The 20,824-nt window shown below is 43.8% G+C and overlaps 2 protein-coding genes across 4 annotated transcripts; one reads left to right on the top strand and one right to left on the bottom strand.

Moving 5' to 3' along the window:
* Window positions 1-1,704: 1,704 nt before the first annotated feature.
* KCTD2 (potassium channel tetramerization domain containing 2) lies at window positions 1,705-15,158 on the bottom strand. Its single transcript, XM_044982187.1, has 6 exons — window positions 14,684-15,158; window positions 10,816-10,924; window positions 9,952-10,043; window positions 8,788-8,883; window positions 6,589-6,714; window positions 1,705-5,475 (listed from the first exon to the last, which is right to left on the bottom strand). Exons 1-6 carry the CDS (start codon window positions 14,993-14,995, stop codon window positions 5,446-5,448), a joined length of 765 nt encoding a protein of 254 aa, XP_044838122.1. The 5' UTR covers window positions 14,996-15,158; the 3' UTR covers window positions 1,705-5,445.
* Window positions 15,159-15,195: 37 nt separating this feature from the next.
* Window positions 15,196-20,611, top strand: ATP5PD (ATP synthase peripheral stalk subunit d). Of its 3 annotated transcripts, none has more exons than XM_044982191.1 (6): window positions 15,196-15,311; window positions 16,447-16,577; window positions 17,491-17,587; window positions 18,880-18,951; window positions 20,191-20,253; window positions 20,404-20,611. In XM_044982191.1, the coding sequence occupies exons 2-6, from the start codon at window positions 16,456-16,458 to the stop codon at window positions 20,533-20,535; spliced, it is 486 nt and encodes a 161-aa protein (XP_044838126.1). In that variant the 5' UTR covers window positions 15,196-15,311; window positions 16,447-16,455; the 3' UTR covers window positions 20,536-20,611. The 3 variants fall into 3 exon arrangements, with proteins under 3 accessions (XP_044838126.1, XP_044838124.1, XP_044838125.1); XM_044982189.1 differs by lacking the exon at window positions 15,196-15,311 and adding an exon at window positions 15,413-15,567; XM_044982190.1 differs by lacking the exon at window positions 15,196-15,311 and adding an exon at window positions 15,746-15,890.
* The last annotated feature ends 213 nt before the right edge of the window (window positions 20,612-20,824 follow it).

The following is a 20,824-nucleotide window of genomic DNA, read 5'->3' on the forward strand; positions in this document are numbered from 1 at the left end:
ACCTGAAACTATTGCTAGCTGTGCTCGGTCACCTTCTGAGACAGGTCAGGGGCTTGGGAAAAGCTTTTGAGTTCAGTTCGCCAACAGCTCCTGGACCATAATCTAAATAATTAAGATGTCTAGTTTAAAGAGCTCTTCATAACCAGAACCCCAACACAGATGACCTGATAGATGCAGTTAATGTTACAGTGATTAAAACGTGTGCCAGTGGAGACAAACTCTGGGAGAGTCCCTACTGTGGTCAAGGCTTTGCCAACTGCAGGAACAGAGTTGGTGGCAGATTACACACATGCTCAGAAATGGACCGTAAGAAGGAATATAGTTTTGTGGTTAGAGCAGGAGCCTAGCAGTTCCTTGTTTCTAGTTTATTTTCCCAGCTTTGCTGATCTCCTGCGTGATCTTGAGCAAATCACTTCTCCATCCTGGTACTGATTGGAGACTTATTTTACATTTAGTACTTTGAGATCCCAACACAAGGATCACAATAGACAGAAGTTTTAAGATGCCCCGAACTCCCACATGCTGATCTCCTGAAGCAAAAGCCATGAAAGGAAAAAGAGATAGTGACCTTGCTCTTGGAGGTAGGCTGTCACCAGAGCAGAGGTATTCGTGCTAAGCAGGGAGCCAGAGCAGCATCAGGAACAGATGTAGGAGGCATCAACGGCTTGGCTCCAAAATTTAGACAGTTCTTTTAATATATGGAGATACACCTATCTCCTAGAACTGGAAGGGACCCTGAAAGGTCATTGAGTCCAACCCCCTGCCTTCACTAGCAGGACCAAGTACTGATTTTTGCCCCAGATCCCTAAGTGGCCCCCTCAGGGATTGAACTCTCAACCCTGGGTTTAGCAGGGCAATGCTCAAACCACTGCTTGGAAACCTGAGACACAAACACGCACCGGCTTTCAGGCTTATTACAGGCAGACTGAATTTTTTAAAACTTATTTAGTTCTTTCCCTGCTCTCTCCCCCATCCAATTGTCGGTTGGTGCCTCTGTGTTCCAAGCCTTTCTGAAAATTAATCCCTGTAAAAAGGAAACAAATTGAATCTCTGCTAATCCATCAATCCTGTTTAAGAGACAAAAGGAAAATGCTGGGTGCATTATGATTGGGATAATGTAATTATTTAAAATACCTTCTAGAAATAATGAAGACCATTTTTACTGTTAAACACTGCCATACAATGTCTTTCCAAATGGACACTTGCAGATCATCACTTCATGGGGGGAGGGGGAGAAGGGAGGGTTTTCTGTCTTTTGTGCTTCGTGATGTACAGAGGTCTAAGACGTGGTGGTGTTTGAGGTTTTTGTCAATGGACAAATGCTTTTTACCTTGTACAGGTCTGTCGCATCTTACGCGCATTTAACATGTGCGATTTCAGCTTTATGCAGTCGGCAAAAACCAAAAAAAAGAGAAATAATTTTAATACTGTACCTGTAGTGCGGGCAATTCTGCCTGCCATTCAACTCAGTGTAATTTTGACTATACGCGGTTTTCACTTTATGCGTTAACCACGGAACGGAACCCCCGTGTAAGATGAGACTCGCCTGTAATCTTTACAGCTGTGTACTGAGTTTACACCAAAGCATCCTTCCTCCCAAGTGAGTGTTAGGCAGTGGAGTAAAACAGGTGTTCAAAAAGTTATATGAAAAGACGACAGCCCAGTTGAAAAGTCAATACAGACAAAGCAGCAGGACACAGGACATTAGTTCAAACTTCCAACCCATTTCAGAATCTTTATTGAAAAAAAATTAATCACAGCATCTGAATCATTATTCAAACACATTTAATAAACAAAGAGAAACAGTAGCAAAGGGCACTGACATGTGACAAACTGTACAAAACCTCTGGGTTTGCAGGCAAAACCTGAGGGTGAGGAGCCCATGGCCAAGCTGCAGAGGTCTGAGGAGCTGTGCCCCCACCCCTGTGGCTAACCCCCCCCACTTCCCCTCGGACCACTCAGTCACCCCTGAGAAGATTGATTTAAAAATGTGCAGAAACAAAGACACTTTCAGAGAAGGTTAATTCCAGTCTCCCCATAATGGAACAATTTAGGCCACTGGGAAATTTAGATAAAACTTGCTATCAGTTCCCAGTGCTAATGCTTTAAAGTGAACCTTCCCAAGAGATACAAAACCCCACAGCTACCTATCAGACCTCCTCCCACTGCTTCCCCGCTCCCACTCACCAAAATATACTGCCCTCTAGGGTCAACAGGACTGATTTGATGTGACACCCCTCCCCCCGTTTTAGTTTGAGGAGATAGTTGCGACCGAGCTAAAGGAAATGGAACGAAAAGCCCTGTCTCCAGCAGTGCAGTGATGCAACTAGTATGGAATGTGGAGACCAAGCGAGACCAGTTCTTCAGACTTTCACAGGGCTAAAGGTGACCTATCACAGACAGTAAAGAGGAGAAACTCCCAGCTAGGTGATCTGGGAAAGCATCCTGCTCTTGATGGATTGCAAGTCTTTGTACCTACAGGAGTCCATAGCCTTCCAGAAGACTACAACAGTCCCTTCTTATCACCAAAGAACTTGAGATCCAGTGAGGATGCAAATGACAGGAATCATTTTCTAGATCACTCATTCTATTGGATTTTAAGAAGAAGAAAAGGCAATTAGGTTCCAGTGGGGCATTAAATCCACTGACAAGCTCTAACAATTCTCACTGGAGGGGGAAATTAGAGAGAGAATAGGATTTAACTTTTATAGTCTGTTCCCCAGGTATCTGGCAGAAATGTTCAATCCATTGCGATTTATACAGGACACACTGAACTGGTCTCAGCCTGTCGTAACTACCAGGTTCTTCTTCTGGTTTGTTTTACTGGAGCCGTTCCCTCTGGTGTGGAGAAGGTAGGGCGGTAGTATTTTTCCAAACCGATTCTGACAGCAGGCACTCCTCAAATGGGCTTCATGAGGCAGGGTGTTTTTGATGACCCAAAAAAAGCAATGAGGTATCATTCTGTCAACTCAAATTGTACTGGATTAAAACATTGCCCTTCAAGCAAACCTAGCACTGCTTTGTGCCCGCCAGCTTGAAAAGCAAATCAGTTAGGCTTGTATTGACTGCGTCTGACAGGGCAGCAAAGTGACTCCTGTTATTAGAACGGGAGTACTTGTGGCACCTTAGAGACTAGTACTCCTGGTCTTTTTGCGGATACAGACTAACATGGCTGCTACTCTGACTCCTGTTATTGTTAGTCTGATCTTTCTTGACTAATTCCCAACTTCCCCTTCTCCCTGGGGGGAAAAGATAGATGGTGGTGTGAAGGCTAGTGTGATATGTGGCTTTTATGCTGTTAAACTGCAGATGCATTTTTTTATTTCTCAGTTGTGACCACAAACTGACAGTGGCTGGGGCTACAAGATACCCATAGATAAGAGCTATATGTACACATCACAGTGTTATTTGGGCCCCGCCAAGGCATCCAGTCCAATCACACCCACACCGTTTCATCACATGACAGACAGGGAAGATTGGGGGACTAGGAAAGCTGGATTATTGAGTATGGTGCCACACCAACTGAATTTCAGCAGCCCAAAACTGACACAATGTGAGTTCGGACATTTGGCACAGTCTGTTACCAAGACTAGCTACTACAGATAATCAACCTTCCTTCCTGAGAAAGAGGCGAAGACCCCACTGGAGGAGGTATGCTGACAGCAGCGTGGGGAAAAGCTGGACTGGAGAGTGTGTGTGGCGGGTATCCCTCTGAATTTCTTTACTGCACCTTGTTCACTGAAAAGGTCATCCATACCCACAGAAACCACTGGTCACAGCCCTCCGCCCCAAGTCAACAAGGAGACAGGATGGGGAACTTCCCTATGCACACAACACTGACAAGACCACAGTGAGCCCAATTCCTTCAGGAAGAATCCCACACTCATCAATCCAAACAAGGAATTCTGTGCTCATGGCCTACTCCAGGACCGTTCACTATGGCCTTGCCAATGCCAGTGAATTCCAGTGTACCTGGAACTTTGGTTCAACGGCAGTTTGGGACTCGACTCAAAAGCCCAGGTGCCAGAGCACTGGGCTACAAAGGACAAAGCCAGGACAAAGGGAAAAACATGCAGCAAACTCCTACGAAATTCCATTTACCAGATAGTAGGGACATGTCACTGCTTTGAAGGGACCAGTGAGTCCAGTTTGGCTAAGACTAGAATTAAAGAGAGAGGCACAAACGAACATTTGCACGTCCATTCAAGGCATTCCAAAAAAAGTCACAAAAGTAGACACGTCACTTTGGACAAGAAACATTACAACACTTTGGCAACTTTCACCAAGCCCCCCCAAAGTCTCTGCAATGCCCCTTGGTACTTCAGGCTGACCTACTGAAGGCGGGGTAATGAGCAGGCTGCAGATGTGGAATTGCCATATGTAAATAGGGGCTCTCCTCCCCAAACTATCCGATGGATTTAAAACAAACCTACCTGCTTGCTACAGTACAAAATAAAGCCTCCCCTGCTGGGAGACGACAGCAGGAGATCATGGGAGTCCATGCTGCTGGAGACAGACAAGGCAAAGCTGAACGTGGCAGCAACAAGTCCCTAACCTGGGTAAATCAAATAACATCATGCCAGGCTAAGATAAAGCTGTGGCAAGGGACTGGAGGGGAAGTGGGACAGGATCCCTGTCACCACTTTCATCCAACCTGGAGAGAATCAAGGACAGAACCATTTACTCTGTCACTAGCATGGGCCAATGTAGATTTTAAAAAAATGCATGAAGAGCAATGGGCTTTGGGAGATGCCAAGAGCCCATATATAATAGTGCCAGCAGTAGACCCCTCCCAAGGCCCACATTAGACAGAAACACAACTGCTCTCCCCACTAGGATTATTTTGTATCTAACTCAGCTCTCAGGAACCTGACAAGTACCAAATACAAAGCAAGAATGAAAAAAGTTTCAGTATAAAAAAAAGACAGTTCTTGTTTTTGTCTCTCATTTCTAAACCCTCTTCATCTGATTTGTGTGGGGCCAACTGGTGGGGAGGAACGCTGCAGGGTCTCTCTACTTGATAAACCTGGGCACACAAAATGGCACAGCTCTAATACAAATCCTCTTTCACCTACTCCATCCCACTGGAGGTTGGGCTGACTACACGGGCTCATGGACCTGAGCAACCCTCCCAAAGGCTCTGACTGGGAATCCGGCCCAGCCAGTGTTGGAAAAATTCAATACAGCGCCGGCCAAGAAAACAAAAACAAACATTTGAAAAAGGGACTATCCGACTGGAAGAGTCTCTTCTTTCCTTAGTTTCCTGGGATTAGGGGGAAGCCTTTGGTTTTGACCAGAATTATTCTCTGTTGGCAGGACAGGCTCAGCTTTGCTTTGCGTTAGCTCGGTTACTGTACAAGAGCAAGGCTGAACTGCGAAGAAACGCTCTGCCCAGCTAGACTGCCCTTTTGACATCTCGGAGTATAACAGAACCAGACACGTGGATCACATCCTGGATCCTCGCTCCTGAAGAATCTGAAAAGAAAAGGATCGGTATAACAAAGGCTGAACTTGGACAAATTTGGATATTAGTTCTCATGTTTCGAAAAATGCTATTTGTGTCAGTAGGGGAAGGAAAAATGATGGAGGAGGGGAATGTACAAAGAATCATCAGGAGTGGCCGCTGGTTTTTACATAACTCTTATGAGTGACTGATTTCCTTGGAAAAGACAGGTCTGTGCTAAAAAACACTTGGCTTTTGGTCACCGCAAGGCATAACATTCTGCTGCATCTTGACAAAATCTTTTATTGTTTGAGGCTGTGATCTGTGCATGTTTAAAGATGCATACTCTTGGTCCATAATGCAATTCTTTCCATTTTTCTACCCAGATACTTCACCCACTCAGATTCAACAGCATGAACTGTAGAAGGATTTTTAAAAAGTATATATTGTACTTCACAAATGTTAAGACGCTAATCCTAGTCACCTCTGTGAGGTAAGCATTATAACCATTTTACAGCTGGGAAAATGGAGGCACAGATTTTAAATGACCTGCCCAAGGCCACAGTGTGTGTATGGCAGAGCTAGGAGTGGAGTCCCTAGTTCCAAGGTCTGTACTCGAGACCACTAAAACCTATGAGCCTCACTCAGAACCTTTAGAGAAACTGGAGATAAGAGATGATAAAGCCTCTTCTAGAGACGGGTCAGTTGCACGCAGGAAATTCAGAAGGATAGTTTCATATTTTTCAGATCCTGATCAAAGGAAAACAACCAACCAACCACCTTCACTCCCTGCAATGGCTGTCAGCTGGAAATGTGATCTGCTTCAATCTTCCTAGTTGTGCTAACCCTTTCTTCCCTCCTTTTTACACTTTTTTTTTTTTAAAAAAAGGTTCATCTCTTTTTCTCATATCTATGGCTCAATGTGAAATGTACAAAGAGCTTTGGATCTGGATAGATTTGCTGTAATGTCATCTAGTAAAACTGCAAATCTCACTGGAGGATGTGAGGTCGGAGGGAAGAGTGGAAGAGAATAAGCATGTGCAAGGAATTACTATCATCAACCTCATGGAATCGTTAGAGCACAGAGGAATTTTTTTCTGTGTATAGGGACATTTAAAGACAACTCTCTTAACCAGGCTTCTCACCTTTGCCTTCTCACTAGGTTCGATGACAATGCCATTGGTAGAGTTATTGAGCTCCCTTGAGACGACACAGAGGAATTCTGCCTGGTCTTCATTCCCATAGTTATAGGAAGATCCAATGCTGATTAGCTGAAGAACAGGAAAATAACTGAGAGGATGTAAGGATTAATGCCGCAATAGCCAATGGACTTTGCTCTGTCCTTGTTATTGCCTTGTGTATGGCTGGTTGAACCCAGTCAGAATTAAAATTTCAACAGGACAAAAATCTCTGGGGTATTAATTTGTGTTATAAGATTTCCTGTCAAATAGTACGCATATTCGTGGTCCATGACTGGCAGTGCTACAGAGCCCCCTGGTGGTGGTTGAACTCAGGGAAAATTGACTGAAAGGGTAACATGGAAAGCTGTGATGCATTTTCCAATTAATGAAAACACCGAAAATATTGATCACATTTTGCAATACAAAATGTAAAACCTTAGCCAAATACTTCAGAGACTGGATATGCTAGGCAAGGTGGGCTTTACAGAAGGAGTCACTCAGTCTAGACGATACACCTGTTTAACGAAATTCTAGGAAAACAGCTTCTGACTTTTTGATGCAGAAACACTGGACAGGCAATTTCTTTGTCACAAAGGTAAGGCAGCATATTCCAACAACTAAAGGACACCTGGCAAACTAGCACAATTCTTTTATAATTATTACATTAAAGTGACAGCCTGGACTAAACAGCATAGCAGTAATTTGTATTTCTCAGTCCTGCTCTTCAGACTAGCCTTGGATTTTACATCCTGAAGAAAAACAGTATGAATCTTGTGTGTATTTGAATGGATACACTAGTTCTGCCCAAAGGATTTTAGAAAAGAGAACCTCACACTTATAACAAGGGATAGATGCAGCTCCCTGTTCCCTGAGTATAATAATCATATCCATTGTTCTGTGGGTCTGAAGGAGGATTAGCCAAGCTATAATAATGGAAATGGCTTGTACAATGAATTAGCTTTAACGGTTGCATTGATTCACTACTGAGGACAAAAGACTTCGTTTTAGGATGTCAATGGACTGTGTTTTCCTTTTGTATTTTATCACTTGACTGTCTAAACTATAATGAACATAAACAGCTGCACTTCAGACCACAAGTCACTGTGGATACACAGAATCCATGTTAATTAGGAAAGATATTTAGCGGCTATCTGTCCTCCCTCAGCTACACTGCTATTTATACTCACACTAGCTCTCATTGAGCTAGTGGAGTACGCGTACATGAGCCGAGAAATCGCAGCCCTAGCTCATAGCATAGATATAGCCATAGAGAGAACGTGTCGGGATAACAGGGGAATTTAATTCCTCACCCTGGTCAATCCTTGGTGTCTGCGTTAAGACTGCTAACAAAGAGTAAATGGTGCCAAATGTGATATGGACACTTGTCCGTTGGAAAATGGACACTGAACCATCACATTGATTTCACATTGGTGACTGCACAGCTAGCAGACAGTCACAGCTTTTGGTCACTATTAAACTGGGCTGGATTTGAATAGATCTAGAAGTGAAGGCTCTGTCCTATTAGTCCTATGAGCCATTTGGTGTCGTCGTATTTCATTGCTAACAGATATTGCAGATCTATCTCTGCTACAGTTCAGGAACTATCATGATGGCTTAAGTTCTTTGTATATCCACACAAGAGAACAGTTTGTGATTTCTGATACCAAAGTTGGGGCTGATTTATGCCCTCGGCAACTCCCTTGAAACATGGCCAGCGAACTTGTGTTGTAAATGCAGCATGTTTTGTGTTTGCAGGGCAAGGTATTTCTCATGTCACAACACTTCTCTGTGAAGGGGTTGTGCTGCTGGGCTCTAAAGAAAGTAGTTTTCACTTCTCCTGGATCCCATTCATTCTCCTTGGATAAAAGCTCCACAGTAGGGCCAGGAAAATGTGGGAGGAGAGAAGAATTTCTCAAGAGTCCGACAAGGATTCAAAAGATCTCAAGGGAACATTATTTCTGGTTATGGGTTCAGTAAGCTACTGTTGTTCCCCTGCCAGTTATTCCATATAAGGTGGACTGATTCTGGATACAGACTCCCCGCCGCCAGCAGGAAGGAGTCGTGAGGGGGTAGTTAAACAGAATCTAAACTCATTCCATATGCTGTTCCCACAGCGGGATCCCTTTCTTTGGCTATAGGAATGGCAATCATTGGCAACAGTACCTGTTCAAATTTCCATCCATCAGACATAGTGGACACCATCTGTGTGAGCTCTTCCTCTTGGCACTGCAGGACTCTGTACACATGTTTTACGGGTCCCTAAAGCACCAAGGGGAAAAAAAAACCAAATCAGGAATTTTAAAATCAGGAGAGGGAGTTGGCTTAGTGGTGTTTGCTTTCAGACAAAGAAATACAGCTGAGGCTTTAGTGTCTTCTTGTAGGGAAACCTGATCTATTTTGTGCCTTGAGGATTATAATAGAAGAGGAAGACTGAGTTGCATAGACTTTCCCAAACTAGTCTACATTATATAGCTTTTTTTCTTTTTTCTTGCTGAGGGTTGTGAGGATTTTGAGGTGACACTGTCAAAAGCATGTAAATGACAGGAGCCCAAGTCCTCCAGGTGTGTTTTGAAAATTTTACTCGTCTAGTATTGATTCTACAAATTAAAAACAGTTCAGCAGCAGCAAAAAGAATTGCAATAAAGAAATACTGAGAGAAGATGCTGGTCTGAGAAGGCTTATATTTGATGGAAATATTAAAATTGTCTGGGAAGGACAAGAAAAGCATATCCGTAGATCTCATTTTGTAAATATAATGGGAGAGAAAATCACCCACGTTCCCTTTCTTAGGGTTGACTATAGGGAAAGAGCGACCCACAATTCTGGTAACGTCCCACACCAAGGAATGGGAAATAAACTACACTGGGCACTCACCCAAACTGTTTATGCAACCTAAAGTTTTCTGCCAAAATAGTATCACTGCACTTTTATTAATTGCAAATTTAATAAAACATATTAAAGCAACTCCCATTCTCTAAATGGGATGCATGGCCCATGTACTCATAAGATCTTTTAGTAGGTCAGCTAGCTAATCTGCTTTTTGGACCTCAAAGTCCCATCTATTGCCTTGAGTCCTCATTTTCACACCTTGTTTCAACTGACCCCATTTCCAGCCCCCTTCTAGTCAACTGCTCCTGACCTCTACTTGCAAATATCGGGGAGTAGATTTGAGAGCCCGTGCCAGTAGCCATGAAGGATGCGCGCTCTCAATCATATGTCGTGCTGTCCTGTGTCTCACCCTGCAGCGCACTGTCCCTCTGTCACATTTTTATTAATGACTGAATCCTGATGACTGAGTTTTTCTACTTAAGTTTTAACATGCATTACTTGAGAGGTTCTGTTCTCATTGTCCCGTATCCGCTCCTTCACCAGACGCACCAGGGATGCAATATTGTAAAACTCAGCTTCTTCCAGTACCCCTACAAAAATCCAAAAGCAGAGGAAGAAATTCTGTTAGTCAACTGAAAACAGAATAAGCACAATTTTATCAAAAGTGCATGGTATCAATTTGTAGTTAACTTTATATTTGCAATCTAGCCTGTACAATAAATGGTATGTGGTACAATAAATGGGTGCAGAATGGATGGTGGTATTGACCTGAGTCTGGAAGAAAATCCTCTACTCAGATGGTCATAGCCTCCTTATGTGAAAGCATACATCATCTAACAGAAGCATACTCCCCCTTCTCTAGGATTATAGAAACCCACCAGGCTGTAATAGGGAAATACTGCTCTTTTATTGGAGGATTTTGGCAAAATAGGTTTATCCATCTCAGATCAATCTGTTTCATTATCTCAGCATATTACAAAAAAGCCATTTATGTCTCTGGAGATACAGGACTGCAGTTTTTGAAAAGAGAACAGGAAAGATCATTCTCTCTCTCTCTCTCCTCTCTCAAAAACTACAATTTGCTGTTCAAAGCCAATGAGTTGAGCATAGCAAGGATAGCCTGCACTATGATCTAGAGGTCTCTGCTTCCAGTATATATCTGCTTCATATTATTCATAAGCGTCCTTTGTGGGAATCTAAAAGAAAACACAGTATTATTGCAAAATGGAGCTTACACACAAGGCACCATGTTAATGCATTAGGAAGCCTCCATACCCAGACTAGCTTTCAGTAATGACTGGCAAATCAAACCGTGCCAATGGGGCATTTACAGCTGTTGGCTCTGCAATAAATTTTCCTTACCTTCTTCTGCCAGCTCCTTGTTTATTATGAGTTTTCCATGTCGGAGGTAGTTCAGGATCGGACCAAAATAAGTGGGATCCCTGTCGATGAGATATGCCCCTGTCTCATCCTGTGAAACACACATGGGAGTCAAGCTAGATGCCCCACTTCACGGGGACTCTAAAATTACTAACCCCCTTGAAGCTATATTGGTGTTAGCAATGATGAGAAAACTTTGCAAAATTTCTGTAGCGTAGACAGGTCCATGTTTGCAATGTTGAGTAGTGTTTGGGTTGGGGAATGTAGGGCAAGTGAGCCTGTTTACACTAATTTTCTTTTTGCAACTTCTGATCCAGCATGAGTACCTGTTAAAGGGATGGTTAAAGTGAACCAGAAACTTCTCAGTGTGTGGGAGTAATAGCATGAAATAGCCCAATTCCTGTGATCAGGATGATCTTTCTTTCATGTAAAAAGAAGAGGCAACTCCAAATTTTGTTTAAAAACCTTCTGTTTATATGTAAATGCCAATCTCAAAACCTTATGCTAACTCCTAAACTCCTTTTTATTTATCTGAAAATTACACTAAGGCCAATCTCGACGATGCAAATTAGCATCAGCTCTAAAATTTAACTACTCTGAAATGGCTCTTGTTCCATAAAATGCATCTTTAGAACAAAACTTCCTTGCACGTATTCCAAATCTTAGCTTATCACTCAAGACACAGATTTCACATTTTACTCATTTCTCTCTCTAAATCACATTTCCATAGATACAGTCCTTGTTAATCTTTATTTCAAATCTCTATCTTTATATACCATGCTGGACTCAGCATGTCTGTATGTACCAGTTCATCTCTTAAATGCGACTACTGGCACAAATATCTGCTCCTAAAGCACCAAATGCTACTGATGAGGTTTAGAAATAAATATTATTTCTACAGTACTTTACAGACAAATAAGGTAGTCCGTGACCTGACTATATTACAACTTTAGAACATAATCTTGCGAACTCTATCTCAAGGGAGTCAATGGGGCCTACTCTTATGAGTATTTGCCGGAGTGGGCCCAATATTTAGACATAATGTGATAATGGAAGCAATAAACAATTAGTAGGGTTGAGAGGAGGGTTACAATAAGGTAACTGTCTTGGTGGTTCTAATATTTATTGATATTGAGATTTTAAAAATATTTTTGACAGTTTATGAACTAAGCCCCAAATCCTATAACTGGATCCATGCAGGCAGACCTGAAACCTAGGCACCTTAAAGGGACAAGTGCTTTTTCCTATAAATCAAAATAAATAAAAATGTAGGTCACCTTAGCACTCACTCAGCACTGTGACAACAGGGACAAACATTATTGCTCCAACAAAAACTGCAGTCTTTTTAGGTCAGTCTGCTTTTTGTTTCTGTGACTTGTTCAATCAGAAAACAAAATAATGCTTCTGAGGAAATTTAAGAAAAATAAGACACACACAACCCAGGCCTCACTGCAAATTATTAATGGTTTGCATCTCCTCTAGACAACACATTGATTTCCAAACTATGCATCAGACACTTAGAGCAGCTCCTTATTTTTCTACTTTTTAAAATCAACATTGCAATAACAAGTTAGATCTATGTAGGGCCTTTCACAGTGCACAAAATTGTAAATTTATCAACAATTAATAGGTGAAAGAAAACATATTTCTTTCCCACATATGATTTAGTTGGGGATTGGTCCTGCTTTGAGCAGGGGGTTGGACTAGATGGCCTCCTGAGGTCCCTTCCAACCCTGATATTCTATGAACCAAGTTTAATGTGTTGACACAGAACAACACAGACCTTTTAGAAATACACTTTGATGCAGCAAGCATTCATGATCGTTACAAGTAGGTCAAAGTGCTGTTTTTAAACACCATAGAATGATTCAGCTTATTTTGTTCATTAAGTAAATTTGGTGCTACTCAGATTGGGGCAGTCTGATTTACAGCAGAATAAAGAAAGTTTCCCCCCCCCTCCCCCCCGAAGCCCCTTCTTACTCTGTACTGAGATACTAAGGTAATGGGAGCTATTATAAATATCTTAATAAACAAATTATTTGACAGGCAGGAATTTTAACTCCTGATTAATCTTGTAGTTGGGAGGAAGGAGTGTTTAATTATGTATCTAATCTCTCTGTTGTGTTTTGTGATACGTATATAAAGAATATTATAGAAAAAGATTGCAGTTACCAACATATTGATTTATTTGTGAAATTCCCAGTATGGGTAGGAGGTTGAAATCTGAGTTCTCAAAGCCACAGATCAAAGTAAATAGCCTATACTAATATACTTAGTAGGTATTAAAGCAAGCCACAGAAGAATATAAAGAACAAGAGAAATGACAAATATATTCCTAGGCTGAGAAAAGTTACTAAATACTTAAATCTAGAGAACAGGCAAGTGTTTTATAGTTGATGAGGACTTCCCCAAACTCATTAGTCCTCATAAATAAGTCATTGTTTAGGTGCAGCCTAAAGGATGTGGGGGCATGTGATACATATCCGTGCTGAGTACACGTGGGTGTGGGAAACAAAAAGCTGGTAGGTAGTGTTTTGTGATGTGGGTAGAGCTGTAGTGGAAGAGTATGGGGGCGGATAATAGGTTGTGTCTATGTCTAGCTCCGTTTATGACAGCAGATGTGCAGTGGCGGTCAAAAAAGCAAACAGGATGTTAGAAATAATTAAAAAGGGGATAGAGCATAAGACTGAGACTATATTATTGCCCTTATATAAATCCATGGTACGCCCACATCTCGAATACTGTGTACAGATGTGGTCTCCTCACCTCAAAAAAGATATACTGGCACTAGAAAAGGCCAACTAAAATGATTAGGGGTTTGGAGAGGGTCTCATATGAGGAAAGATTAAAGAGGCTAGGACTCTTCAGCTTGGAAAAGAGGAGGCTAAGGGGGGATATGATAGAGGTATATAAAATCATGAGTGATGTGGAGAAAGCGGATAAGGAAAAGTTATTTACTTATTCCCATAATACAAGAACTAGGGGTCACCAAATGAAAATAATAGGCAGCAGGTTTAAAACAAATAAAAGGAAGTTCTTCTTCACGCAGCACAGAGTCAACTTATGGAACTCCTTACCTGAGGAGGTTGTAAAGGCTAGGACCATAACAGCATTTAAAAGAGAACTGGATAAATTCATGGTGGTTAAGTCCATAAATGGCTATTAGCCAGGATGGGTAAGGAATGGTGTCCCTAGCCTCTGTTCGTCAGAGGATGGAGATGGATGGCAGGAGAGAGATCACTTGATCATTGCCTGATAGGTTCACTCCCTCTGGGGCACCTGGCATTGGCCACTGTCAGCAGACAGGATACTGGGCTAGATGGACCTTTGGTCTGACCCCGTACGGTCGTTCTTATGTAACGGAGGAAAGATTTATGCCCACAGCAGATGATCTGGATGAGAGGGGTATGGTTGGTGTTTATGCTGGGTGAATGAATGCCCCCAGCTTCAACCCCCTCAAGTTGTCTGATCAGAACTGGGTCCCCTCCTACCAGCAGAAGTGGCACAAAGCCTAGATTGGTGTGTGTGCAAGAGGAGCCTGCTGTGAATGGAGGGGGCGTTAGAGGCTGAAGGGACACGCTGCCCCCCGCTATTTTGGGATGGTGGTTATGACTCACATGGGTTAAGTGGGTTTTGTATGTATGTGGATACTGCAGTCCTGCTATTGCCTGGCGGAAGGGGGGGGGGGACTGACCTTTTTGTATCTCTAGCAGGGGGCAGGTTAGTCGGTTCGGGGGGGGAAGGGATGAAGTTTCCGTGAGGGTGCGATCGGGACTGTGGTCTCCATAGGAGTTTGCACGGCGTTGGGGGTTTCTATAGCGCCCGTTGCCCGCCCCGCGCAGCCCCTCACCTTGTCCGAGCCCAGCTCGGGCCCGTCCTGGCAGCAGAGGCGGCACAGGAAGGACTTGGGCTCCCGACACAGGGTCTGCCGGGTGCTCACGAAGTATGTGCCGCCCACATTGAGCCGGACCCACTTGGAACCGGAGCCAGGCCTGTCCGGGACGGGCGGCTCGGAACTACGCGGGGACAGCCCCCCTCCGGAACAGGCAGGCCCGGCCAGACGGGGGCTCGGCGGCCCGGGAGGAACCGGGACGCCCCCCAGCACCGGGCTGGGCGTACGGCCCCGGGGCGGCCCATCCCCCGCCGCCATCAGCTCCGCCATCGTGGACCGTCACTTCGTGGGGCGGCCACCCTCGCTCAGCGCTGGGGGGAGAGCTGGGTCCGGCGCCCGGCAGCCATCGCTTCCCTCACAACTGTCCCCCTCCTCCTGCTCCTCCCAGGAAGAGCCGGACTTAACTTCCGGGTCACCAGCGACCTCCCAGTCACACCAAATTCCTCACGTGACGCGCACAACTTAACGGCTAGTCTGTGTTAAGGGGGGACTCCCCAGGCGCAAGACAGTAAAGAAAAACACAGGAATTCAATATAATAGGCAACCTCCGAGGAAGAGCGGAATATTACTTCCGGAGCAACCGGAAGTGAGTAGGGGACATGCCCCTGGAAAACTCGGAATTTTGGAGGCTGGCGTTTGAAATTAAGAGCAAAAGGGAGGGGAAGATTTTTTGACATTGTACTGGTGTTAAAAGAGCCGTTGAGAATCACTTCCGGGTTGTCTCAGGGGTGGGAGGAGAGTGCGATTGAGTCCTTCCGGGGGTACCGGGCTATGATTGGTTGGCGTGGGACCGGGTTTCCGGAGGGTGCTGAGCAGGAGGGTGGTGGCGGCGGTCGCTGAAGGTGAGACCAACCCGGGTGGTTTGGGATGGAGACCCCGGCGCGGGCGGGCGGCGCTGTGTGCCTGGGGTGGGGGGACTCTGCGCACCAGGGCGGTGAGGTGAGGCGAGGCGCGCGGGGTCCCTACAGTCCGTTAGCGGGGTGGGGGTGTATCCTCCTCGCAGCCGGCGCTCGGATCCCGTCACCTCCCCCGAGCTGCCCCGGGTTATGGGGGACTCGTGCCTGGAGGGGCGGGGGTGAGTCGAGGAGCTCTTTCTCCCCCGAGTCAAACCTCGGATGATGTCCCCGCTTGGCGTGAGTGGTGGCTTTGTGGTGCTGCCTTTCAGGTGAGAGGGGGCTGGACTGGTCTGTCGTGGCCCCCTTCCAGCCCTTGAGCTATATGATAATTCTGTTAAATCGATGTAGTGATGACAATCAAAGTTCCCATAGCAAGAGCAGGGTGATATCCGGAGCCTGGCTGTGGCTAAGTAACTACACATTGGTGATTATAATTCCAGTTACTGGGTGGAGTAGCCTTGACTTTGTCTTAAACAGTTTGATAGTGTTGCTGTGTGCTGCCATGTTCCACCCCAAGGATGAATGCATTTGAGTCCTGTTGAAATGAGCTCTCTATATCTCATCTAGCTAAGCGAAGTATTGTGGTGCTCAATTATTGCGTGTAAAGTGTTTCTCTCTTCTCAGCAACATAAGAAATGTGAAGTGTTGTTATGAGCATTACTGTTGGTGGGAATCAATAGAATGAGTGAAATAGCAGCAAAGAGAGAGCTGAAGTGATGTTTCAGTTCATGAAATGCCCAGACTTTTACATTGATGATAATAAACTTGCCTGTTCTTCTATATCCCTCTTCAAATTTAAGTTTCTCTGTTGTTTTATTTTTCTAGAACACAAAAATGGCAGGTCGCAGAGCTGCTCTGAAAGCGATTGACTGGATGGCATTTGCAGAGAGAGTGCCTCCCAATCAGAGAGCTATGTTTAATGCCCTGAAAACACGCAGCGATACCCTTTCAGCCAAGTGAGTATATTTCAGTGTGAAAAGATTGCTGTGGCAAGAAGATGGTGGCATTAGCAATTCAGCACTGGCAGTCCATGTGTAAACCAATGTAAAAATAGTTTGAAGTGCCATTCTCATAACTGTGTGCCTGCCATAAGGATGTTAAAGTAAGTCTTAATTCTTCACAATTAAAAAAAAAAAAGCAGACTTTAACAGCCAAATTCTGCTCTTTCTTGATCTTCTCCATGGTGCTACAGTAGCTATCACGTTAGAGGGAGTCCTGACAGAGGTTACACATGCAGCTAAGATTTGGACTTCACTTAAAATTTATACCTGCATTGCTATGTCGGTCAGGTGTATGAAAAATATACACCCCCTAGTGATATACTTAGGCTGACAGTGTAGATACAGCTATGCTGGCAGAAGATGCCTATTGTCAGCATTGCTGGCGGAGGTGGTGTTCCTGCACTGGACAAAAACCTTGTTTTGTTTGTGTACATTGTATCTACCCTGGGGGCTGTGCCAGCACAGGTTCTCTAGCGTAGATACGGCTAAAATACCATTGCTTATTATCTTTTTTTTTTTTTAAAAACCCTTTGTCAGCCTTGCAAAACTGTAATGAAAACTACCCGTCCCATTCACAAACTCTCCTTGCTGGCTCCCACCAGTGGTCATGATGAAAAAAATGAGAGAACTTGTCCATCCACCCAAAAAAAAAAAAAAGTAGGCATGTAGAATTTTGTGCGGCTGCTTTATTGCCATTTCTGTCTTAATGATGAGTGAAAATATTGGCAACTACAATTAGTGTAGTTGCTACCCTGGGGCCTGATGGTGGGCGGGGCAATGGATACTGCAGAGTTGCCTGGTGTGGAACTGGGAGCTCTCTGAAATTACTGGGGGTTGTTCTATCAGCTGTTCTGCTCCACCTGTACAGGTTGACCTCCTTGCCTGAGAAACCCCCTGCTATTGATTGGGTTTATTACAAGACTGCAGTTGCTAAGGCTGGCATGGTGGACGAGTTTGAAAAGAAGGTGAGATTCTCGTCCTCAATTAAATGTTGCTGCTGTTTTTGAAATCCAAGTGGAGGCTGCTCATATCTGATTCACAAGACACAGAACTTTTCCTCTAGCAGGCTGCTAGGTGAGATTATTAGGAGGTATTGGCCCAGATCCTGTGCTGTGGTGTGCAACTGCTTTGCATCACACTGCTAGCACAAAGCGGCCCAAAAGCTGGCATAACTAAAAACAGAAAGGGTCATTTTAGAGGAGGGGGATCCTCCAGTGGCATAAAGCTAATGCTTTTTCTTTTACAGGCTGCATAGGTTTTCCTGGCTGTAGGAGTATGGCCTGAGGATAAGAGTATATGGTTAGAGCTTTCCTATTCTCTGCTGATTCCCAACTGTCATATTAGCCTCTTGAGACTTTTAGTAGTCTGCATAATGTAGAGCAGCGTGATGCACGCTCTGATACTTGCCTGCATGCAGCTGGTCTAGTATCAGGAGTGAAAAGGCCAATTTTGTACGCCTCTATCACATTCTGAGCTGTGCTGTGTTCTCCTTGGCTGTAGCCAAGGATCTGGCCCAGAAGCCTACTGGAGTAAAATTTTGCAAATAAACTATTGAATGAGGTGTGATGGCTTAAGAAATAACTCTGTGCTCTCTGGGGAGAGACTGTTCAAGCATCCCTTCAACCCTTGCCACTGAAGGGCAGGAAGTAAAAAGCACTGTTAACAGCCCAAAGTGTTGTGGTAATAAGACTAATCCCATGAAGTGGATGTTAACCCCCTTCCCCCCCCCCCATAAATGGGCATTTGGCAAATAACCAGTGATTTGCCCAGGATCACATAGGGGGTTGGTGTCCGAGCTGGAATTAGAATGTATCAGTTCTTGGCTCCTGGCCCTGTGCTCAGTCCACAAGGACCCACTGACCTTTGGAGGAATTCAGGAGCTTCTTTTTCATCTGTATAACTTGACTTGCTTTGTGGGACAAGATAGTAACCCTTTGGCATTAGATTGTTGTTAATGCTTCCATACAGCATCTTTTGGCTCTGTACAAGACTATGAACATCCTGGTGACAGTGTAGTGCTGAGCATGTTGTGTACATATGAGAGCCAACCAATGCTATTTGTGTAGCTGGCATCAAGTTGAGTTGATTGGTGACCTACTGCAGGAAGCTAGTTCACTTGGAAGGGTCCGAGAGTGTCTTTGGGGAGAACAAAGAGCACTAGTCTGCCTATTGGGGAAATATTTGCTCTAGGAGCATGCAGGGCTTTTAATGGAATTGAGAGGCAACACATTTAGAATTTATTTTTTTGAATTTACAGTACAATGCACTAAAGGTTCCTGAGCCTGTGGACACACAAACAAACAAGATAAATGCCCAGGAACAGGAAGCTGTAAGTATTTAAAAACTCTTCCCTGCCACATGGTTTCTCTTTGATCTTTGTAGAGGTATAGAAGAATTCTGACTTGGAGTCTGCTGGTGGGTAACTGTGCTGAGGTACAGGAGCTGCAAGTCTGGGTTTGTGCATGTAGGCAGCTTTTGAGCAAGAATAGTTCTCTCTACCTATACAGGACCACGCTTGGGGATTTAGAGTCTGGGACTGGATTGTAGTTCTACTAGCTCTTCTGGTGTAATAAACTTGAAATTAGTGTAAAACAAAGGCAACCGAACTCTGATCAACTGAGGAGCATATTGGCATCTTGTCAGCAGCCCAGAGGATGCACCTAATTTGCATAAAATAGGCCTGGCTCCTTTTTAATGTGGAGTTGGCGTTCTTGGAGACTGCAGGGGTCAAGATGGAGCATTGCATAGTGGGACTTCTATTCTATGGGTTCCTCCTCTGTGTGAAAGAGGAGGGTGGGTGTAACATAAACTCTACGGGTTGTGCTCAAGTCATTGATGTTGTCTTTAGCCAGAGAATTTAATCAGCCTCAAGAACTCCTTGTGGCTTCCTGTTACAGAATGTGTCTGCCTAAAAACTTCTAGATCACTAAAGTCTTGTAAATCCGCTGTTCCAAACAAGTTTGAACAAAGCGGCTTACATGACATTTTTGTAACACTTCGCCACAGAGGCTGAAGCCTATGGCTTAGGGAGTTTACCTGACTTCAGACTCTCCCTTCACTCTCTTCAAAAAAGGAGTTGAATCCACTTCCTAACTGATCAGTGCAGCAGGGAATGGTAACTTCAAACCCCAGTCTTTGGGTGCAAAATCACTTAGTAGTTACAAGTAACACCTAAGATAACTAACTTCTTTCTGTTGTAGTAAAAAAAATGATCTATTCAGTTTCTTTTCTGCTTTTGAAAGCACTTTGGGGAAATGATTAAACTGACTATGAACTTAGTCAATTTCCCTTTTGTATCTCACATAGCAACAGGGGAGAGAGAACTTGTATTAGAAAACAGTTATTGTAAACCCACAAAAGTTGCAAGGAGACTCAGGGGCAGGTATAGGGCTTGAAATTACTTTTACCTGTTTAAAGCAGATGCTATTTTAAGGTCAGTGCCTCTTTAATGAAGAGGTAGGATGAGAATGGTGACTTCCTCAAAAGTGAAATAGGATGAGAGTCACAGCTTCACTGCAGGAAACAATCTAGGATTCATGTGCTCACCAAATCCTTTGTTTTCTTGCAGGTTAAGAGTGCTGCTGAATATGTGCAGGCCTCTAAATCCCGTATTGTCCAGTATGAGAAACAGGTAGGGTTGATGGGGTCTACCCTGTGAATTTCATGTTTAAGGCAGCTTGGTACGAAACCTTGTTTTAATTTCTATTTGTACATCTAGTTTAGTTTGAATTCTTGCTTACAACTGACTTTAACATTTTCTTGTTTCTCCATCCACTTCAAGCTTGAGAAGTTCAGAACCATGATTCCATTTGATCAGATGACGTTTGAGGATTTGAGTGAGGTCTTCCCTGAAATGAAACTGGACAAGGAGAAGTATCCATATTGGCCACACAAACCCATTGAAGACCTGTAAATCTGTCTGAAAGCAGTTTCTGGTGACTGTCAAATTCTCTAGAATCTTTTAAATAAAGTAATTGTACAGGGCTTCAGAAAAGTGTCTTGTCTTGATCTCAAAACTAAAAGATTAAAAAAAAAACAAAACAACAAAACCCAAACTCCTAGTGGATTTAAAGTGGGTGATGAATGCTGTGAAATAAGCAGGCAATTGGTATTGGAAGCTCTGCACTCTTTACAGGGTGGGGATAATTCCTGAAGGACAGGATTGAGTCTTCCAAGCAGGATAGCCAAGGTTTAGTGTTTGT

This window comes from Mauremys mutica, chromosome 12, assembly GCF_020497125.1.
Source record: "Mauremys mutica isolate MM-2020 ecotype Southern chromosome 12, ASM2049712v1, whole genome shotgun sequence".
NCBI lineage: Eukaryota > Metazoa > Chordata > Testudines > Geoemydidae > Mauremys > Mauremys mutica.

Coding starts and splice junctions, on each gene's coding strand:
- KCTD2 (XM_044982187.1), bottom strand. CDS start 14,995: ATGGCGGAGCTGATGGCGGCGGGGGATGGGCCGCCCCGGGGCCGTACG. Junction 10,044..10,815: donor CAAGGAGCTGGCAGAAGAAG/GTAAGGAAAATT, acceptor GGATTTTTGTAG/GGGTACTGGAAGAAGCTGAG. Junction 5,476..6,588: donor AACCTAGTGAGAAGGCAAAG/GTGAGAAGCCTG, acceptor TTTTCTTTTCAG/ATTCTTCAGGAGCGAGGATC.
- ATP5PD (XM_044982191.1), top strand. CDS start 16,456: ATGGCAGGTCGCAGAGCTGCTCTGAAAGCGATTGACTGGATGGCATTT. Junction 16,578..17,490: donor AGCGATACCCTTTCAGCCAA/GTGAGTATATTT, acceptor CCACCTGTACAG/GTTGACCTCCTTGCCTGAGA. Junction 18,952..20,190: donor ATGCCCAGGAACAGGAAGCT/GTAAGTATTTAA, acceptor GTTTTCTTGCAG/GTTAAGAGTGCTGCTGAATA.